The sequence below is a fragment of the Chiloscyllium plagiosum genome, unplaced genomic scaffold (genome assembly GCF_037043375.1).
Source record: "Chiloscyllium plagiosum isolate Xiang-an unplaced genomic scaffold, Cpla_swu_hap1 HiC_scaffold_44, whole genome shotgun sequence".
Lineage (NCBI taxonomy): Eukaryota > Metazoa > Chordata > Chondrichthyes > Orectolobiformes > Hemiscylliidae > Chiloscyllium > Chiloscyllium plagiosum.
Genome location: NW_028270182.1, coordinates 10,761,391 through 10,768,801, shown reverse-complemented (window position 1 = coordinate 10,768,801; position 7,411 = coordinate 10,761,391). Strand labels below are relative to the sequence as shown.

Here is a 7,411-nt window from a genome sequence, read left to right as displayed (position 1 = left end):
CTATTAGCCTCAGTGAAAAATTAACAGTATCGCAAATGGTGGAAATATGAACTGAAAACAGATAAAGCTTTGATGCTGCCTGACCTGCTATGTTCTTTCAACCTTTCCTGTTTGAACTACCCATTATCCTCAACTGGATATGCCGATTTTGTCCATAAAGCTGGGGCAATGATCTTAAAGGAGTAGCTGAACACCACAATCAAGTTTCAGATTTTGAAAGAATTTGATTGTGGGAACCAGAACACTAATGATAGGCGCAGAAGGATGGGGGACAAAATGCATGCTCACAATGGAAGTTATACTGTTTGAACTCAGGCTGACAGGCTGTACATGACAAATAAATATGTTTAAATAGATATAATATTTTAATAAACATCGAGCTGATCTACAATGACTCAGCAATAGTATTAACCCTTTCTGTCTCCTCCTTCACACACACAATTCAATGAAACATTCAATTAAATTCTCATCATTTTTACAGGTTACCAGTGAACTTAAGTCCACAGGTTAAGCAATAACAAAGATCTGAGGCGTAATAGAGCTTAAAAGGTACAAAAGACATGAAACCTGCGTGTCCAGTCTGCACAGAACTCTATAAAACAATGCCGTCAACAGCGAGCGACACCATCAATAAAAAGACACTTTCTGCTGTAGATCTGTCATACTCAAAATGGCTCCTTAGGTGTCGTATTTTCACTTTCTCTCTCTCTCGAGTTCAAAAATTTGTGAGTGCTTCTATCCCGATTACCACAGTCTCCGTGGCTGAGTTATCCAGGCAGTATACCATTGGATATTCAGCTCCTCTTCCGAACATTATATTCCAAATGAACCAGACCATCTTCTTCTTTTCCCTATTATCTTTGTTCCTTCCCTCTACGCTCCTTTTTGGTGCTATACAGTGTTGTGCTTAGAATGCAAAGGTTACAGCTTATAATCTGTTTCGGAAGCTCTTTGAGAGTCTGCTGGTGTTCAGCTGGGGCTGTCAGCTTGTCGCCAGATTGCAAGCTTCTGTGTCCAGGAAAAACAGTCTGACTTTACCTTGTAGGAAATTTAAATATGCGTGAAAAATGGTTCTCAGTGTTCTCGTGTTAAAAGTGGTCTGCAGCTCCCGTTCCCGATTTAGGATATCCTGCACAAAAGCAAAAGACGACTTGTTTGAGATGTAACAAAACCAACCAGCAGGAAAAGAAAGCACTGTAGGTATGCACTGGGGAACCTCTTATCTCAATGAACTAGGTTCAAACCTGACCCATACTGAGACCTAGGGAAAAGACCACTCGGGGCTATCACTCTATCAGTGGGATAAACCTATCTCTCCCCTGAATTTCAGCTAAATGTCCGCAGCAATTACACTTTGAGTAGTCTTAATCTAGCTCCTGTACACACAGACCCACAGTAAGAACCTGTCTTTCAAAACTTAGGAGGGCTAATGAAATGTCAGCCTTTATTGAAGGAGGATTTGAGTACAGGAGTAATAAAGTCTTACTTCCATTGAATTGGTCAGACTGCACCTTGTAGTGCTGTGAGCAGTTTTGGTCTCCTTGTCTCAGGAAAGATATTTTTGCTACAGAGGAAATGTGATGAAGATTCACCAGACTTGTTCCCAAATCGACGGGGAGTGCCCTACAAAGAGTAATTGAGCAAACACAGCCAGAGTTAGGGCGGTTGAGGGTTACGAGGAAGTCAGGAAAGACCTAAAAGAAGAGCTCAGAAGAGCCAGGAGGAGACATGAGAAGTTGTTGGCAGATAGGATCTGGGTTAACCCTAAGGTTTTTCATAGGTATGTCAGGAATAAAAGAATGACGAGAGTTAAGTTAGGGCCAATCAAGGATAATAGTGGGAAGTTGTGTGTGGAGTCAGAGGAGATAGGGGAAGCACTAAATAACTATTTTTCGACAGTGATCACTATAGAAAATGAAAATGTTGGTGAGGAAGATACAGAGATACTTGCATCTAGACTAGAAGAGATTGAGGTTCACAAGGAAGAGGTATTAGAAATACTGCAGAGTGTGAAAATAGACAAGTCCCCTGGGCCGGATGGGATCTATCCTAGGATCTTCAGGGATGCAAGGGAAGAGATTGCCGAGCCTTTGGCATTGATCTTCAAATCATCGTTGTCTACAGGAATAGTGCCTGAGGACTGGAGGGTAGCAAATGTGGTTCCCTTGTTCAAAAAGGGTAACAGAGACAACCCTGGTAATTACAGACCAGTGAGTCTCACTTCAGTTGTTGGTAAAGTGTTGGAAAAGATTATAAGAGTTAGGATTTATAACCAGCTAGAAAAGAATAATCTGATCAGGGACAGTCAGCACGGTTTTGTGAAGGGTAGGTCGTGCCTAACGAGTCTTATTGAGTTTTTTGACAAAGTGACCAAACAGGTAGATGAGAGTAAACAGGTTGATGTGGTGTATATGGATTTCAGCAAGGCGTTCGATAAGGTTCCCCACAGTAGGCTATTATACAAAATGCGGAGGAATGGGATTGTGGGAGACATAGCAGTTTGGATCAGTAATTGGCTTGCTGAAAGAAAACAGAGGGTTGTAGTTGATGGAACATGTTCATCTTGGTGTCCAGTTACTAGTGGTGTACTGCAAGAGTCGGTGTTGGGTCCACTGCTGTTCGTCATTTTTATAAATGACCTGGATGAGGGCTTAGAAGGGTGGGTTAGTAAATTTGCGGACGACACTAAGGTCGGTGGAGTTGTGGATAGTGACGAAGGATGTAGTAGGTTGCAGAGAGATATAGATAGGATGCAGGGCTGGGCTGAGAGGTGGCAAATGAAGTTTAATGTGGATAAGTGTGAGGTGATACACTTTGGACGGAGTAATGTAAAGTACTGGGCTAATGGTAAGATTCTTGGGAGTGCAGATGAACAGAGAGATCTCGGTGTCCATGTACACAGATCCCTGAAAGTTGCCACCCAGATTAACAGGGTTGTTAAGAAGGCATACAGTGTTTTGGCCTTTATTAATAGAGGAATTGAGTTCCAGAACCAGGAGGTTATGCTGCAGTTGTACAAAGCTCTGGTACGGCCACACTTAGAGTATTGTGTACAGTTCTGGTCACCGTATTATAAGAAGGATGTGGAAACTTTGGAAAGGGTGCAGAGGAGATTTACTAGGATGTTGTAGGTATGGAAGGAATGTCTTACGAAGAAAAGCTGAGGGCCTTGAGGCTGTTCTCTTTAGAGAGAAGAAGGTTGAGAGGTGACTTAATAGAGACATACAAGATAATCAGAGGGTTAGATAGGGTGGATAGGGAGAGCCTTTTTTCCAAGTATGGGGATGGCAAACACGAGGGGACACAACTTTAAAGTGAGGGGAGATAGGTATAAGACAGATGTCAGAGGTAGTTTCTTTACTCAGAGAGTAGTAAGGGTATGGAATGCTTTGCCTGCAACGGTAGTAGATTCGCCAAGTTTAAGTGCATTTAAGTTGTCATTGGACAGGCATATGGACGTACATGGAATAGTGTAGGTGGGATGGGCTTCAGATTAAGGTGGTGCAACATCGAGGGCCAAAGGGCCTGTACTGCACTGTAATGTAATGTTCTATGTTCTAATGTTCTTGAATTCACAAGAGTTTCAAAGAATGAGAGGTGACTGCTCATGTGACCTATGAGAGATAAGTAGATTTCTACTTTAGATAGGCATATAGTGTTGTGTGGATAGCGGGAAGAAAAGGCCATTTGAAGTGTTTGATCAGCCAAGATCATACTTAATAGTGGGGCAGGCTTGATGGGCTGAATGGCCTACATCTGTGTTCCTATATTCCTAAACAGTGATATTAAAGTGCCTGTGTTACATAGGGAATTATGGACTTAAGACTGGGAGTGGGGTGTTTGGCCCCTCTGACCCACTCTACCTTTCAACAAAATCATCTGCCTCAAAGCCATTTTTGCGCACTATTCCCAAACTCCTTGACATCTTTAAATATCTATCAATCTAACGATCTCTCTCTTGCACATATTCAATAACTAAGCCTCCACAGCCCTCTGAGTTTGCCATTATCTGAGTGAAGACATTTCTTAGTGTGAAATGACCTGTCCCTTAATCTTTGAGTGTGTCTCCTGTTCTGGGCCCTTCAGCCATGGGAAACATCCTTCCTGCATCTACTCTGTTGAGCCCTGTAAGGATGATAATCCAGTGGCTTGGGCTAATGATACTGAGACATGAATTCAAACCTTACCTTGACAGCTTGGGCAATGTATGTTTAATGAATTAAATAAATCTGGAATAAAAAGCTAATATCAGTCACAGTGACTGAGGCTACTGGGATGCTGTAAAAAGCCGCGACTCTCCCCTGGCCTTTATGTGACTCCAGACCCACAGCAATGTGACTAACTGGAAACAGTCCTCTAATATGGGAAAGCAAAACACTCAATTCAAGGGCAGTTAGGAATAACAAACAAATATCAGTGGCGCTCAAATCTTGTGGAAAAATTCCAATCTTGCCTGAGATATGCATTCACCTACTTCCTTCATCCTCACTGTTAGTGGCTGTGTCTTCAGACATTTTGGCTTAGACCTCTGGAATTCCCTGCCTGAATCTTTCTACCTCTCCTTCCTCCTCTGTAACGTTCTTTAAAACCTTTCACTCTGTTCTATTATTTCCTTTGTTGCTCAGTGCCCATTCTCGAGCCATGTCAAGCATCTGAATGGAGTTATAACTGAAAATTGCCATTGTACATCTCAGTACTGTGACAATACCATGGCTTTAACAGGTGTACTTAGTCCTTTTTTTAAAATGAAGAAAGATTGAAATAAGAGGTGATGATCGGTGTGCTCCAAAGCTCATAACGTAAACAGCTTGTGAGGCATTAGGATTTTTTGTTTCCTAAGACTGGAACAACAGAAGCAGCCTGAATAGTGGGGTCAAGCTCCTATAGAAACAGGGTTTTTAGTTTTTCAAATACAGTTGTTGCTGGGGTCTTGAAGCTGGGTTTAGAAGCTGCAGTACATCTCTCCCTGCTACTCTCTCTCTGAGTTTTCTCTTGATGTTTTTCCTCCTGGACTAGAGAATTGCCTGTGAGACAATCTATTTTACTGAATTTTGCCTTTTGCCAAGGGTGTGTTTATGGGATGTTACTAAACTGGAACATTGGAACAGTTAATTAGTAGTAGTTAATATATCTATTATTTTGTTAAGCAGTGAGATAGAGTTACAGTTAAACCAATTCTTTTTTTGTCTGAATTTAAATGTGGGGTAAAAATAAAATGTGGTATGCTTAACATCAAGAGGTTTGACCAATCGAATTGCATCTGGAACACAACACCTTACATTTACCTTTAAAATAAGAAAAAGTTAAGAGTCTAGACTATCTTCTCTATATATTTTGAGGTCCATAACTGTACTAACTTCTGAATAATTTACACCATGAGCAAACACATTTGTTCTCTATCTGTTCCAATCATTAACTCTACGTTTCTCATCACTGTACTGACATACAGAAGAGGTTCACTGATTGCAAACTGTCCAATGAGGGTCCACTAAGCTGATCCTTTAAATTAGTTGCCAGTTGTATCTTTCCAACTATTCATATGATCCATAGAATCCCTACAGTTTGGAATCAGGCCCTTCAGCTCAACAAGTCCACACAGACCCTCCGAAGAGTAACCCATGCAGACCCATTCTCTTACCCTGAATAAAGCACCTGATCTACACATCCTTGAACATGATGGGCAATTTAACATGGCCAATTCAGCTGGCCTGCACAGCTTTGGATCATGGGAGGAAACCAGAGCACCCGGAGAAAACCCACACAGACATGGAAAGAATGTGCAAGCTCCACACAGACAGTCGCCCGAGGCCCTGTGCAAACCCACGTCCCTGGCACTATGAGGCAGCAAGCTAACCACTGAGCCGCTGTGCCACCCTCAACTATTATCTTGTCTGAGATCGATTAGCTCAAAGTAAACTGTCAATGATAACAAAGTTGGTCCTTAATGGGTGCCAGGGCCTAATTGAACCATCAGAAAAGGAGCTGACCATCCTGGACTAAAAAATGGGTGCAAACTTTATATTGAAACAGAGGGGCTATGAACTTCTTTCTCTGTTCTTGAGGATAAACACTGCAATACAAATACTCAAAACATAAAAGAGCAGTGGTCACTGATAAACAGGATTTTTTTTAAGTAACCCTGACATGTACAGATGTGACCTTTGGGTTAAAGGTACTGTATGATTCTATTATTCAATGAGTCTCCACCTTCAAAGATACTCAAAAGCTACATTAAACGCACTATCCAGCTCTTGGCCCATAACCTTGAATATTATGTCATTTCAACTACTCATCCACATTATTTTTAAAGGCTGTGAGGTTTCCCACCTCAAACACCCTCTCAGGCAATGTATTCCAGATTCCCATCATCCTCTGAGTGAAAAAAATGTTTCCTCAAATCTCCTGTAAACCTCCTGTGTTTCATTTAAAAGTATGTCCCTTTATCATTGACCCTTCAACTGAGGAGATTAGTTGCAAACCTGTGTAACAAACATGTTAGATTGTCTGTGTAAACCTCATTTTGTGGTTTTGTACATCTCACTTCTTGCATCAGTTCCACAATTTTGCCATTCAGATGTGCAATCAACAACAGAGATTACATTTTCACCAGTTAGATTTTGGGGTGGTGTATTTTTTCACTCAACTAGACTGTTAGCGCATAGCATAAGTGGGTTAAGCCTGTATAAGAGACAAACCCTCTTGCTTCCCTAAAACAAAATCTTTTATGTTTCCCCCCTTTCTGAAAGTTATTTTTCATGATGAGCTGACAGTTCTAAAAGCACTTACTCCACTTCGCCATTATTTCAAGGTGCTGCTAAAGAATCGTTCTTTTTCTTCAGGTCCCTGTCCAAAGACAGAGCTGACCTACAATCAGAGTCAGAATCAGAGTCAGAGAAATACAGCACGGAAACAGACACTTCGGTCCAACTTGTCCATGCTGACCAGATATCCCAACCTAATCTAGTCACATTTGCCAACACTTGGCCCATATCCCTCGAAATCCTTCTTATTCATGTAGCTATCCTGGTCCCTTTTAAACGCTGTAATTGTACGAGCTTCCACTACCTCCTCTCATTTCGTTTGCTCCTCCACTACCAGCTTATTTCATACAGGCACCACCCTCTGCATGGTCCCTTTTAAATCTTTCCCCTCTCACCCTAAACCTATGCCCTCTAGTTCTGGACTCCCCCACCCCAGGGAAAAGACTTTGTCTATTTATCCTATCCATGTGCCTCATGATTTTATAAACCTCTATGAGGTCACCCCTCAGCCTCCGACGCTCCAGGGAATATAGCCCCAACCTATTCAGCCTCTCCCTATAGCTCAAACCCTCCAACCCTGGCAACATCCTTGTAAATCTTTTCTGAACCCTTTCAAGTTTTACAACATCCTTCCGATAGGAGGGAGACCA

The 7,411-nt window shown here is 41.8% G+C and overlaps 1 protein-coding gene across 2 annotated transcripts in view; it reads right to left on the bottom strand.

Moving 5' to 3' along the window:
• Window positions 1-342: 342 nt before the first annotated feature.
• Window positions 343-7,411, bottom strand: part of epoa (erythropoietin a) — a 64,627-nt gene continuing 57,558 nt past the window's right edge. For both annotated transcript variants that reach the window (XM_043683548.2, XM_043683549.2), the window contains exon 5: window positions 343-1,129. In XM_043683548.2, coding sequence (XP_043539483.1) covers window positions 983-1,129 — 147 coding nt within the window. In that variant the 3' untranslated portion in view covers window positions 343-982. The remainder of the gene's footprint in view (window positions 1,130-7,411) is intronic.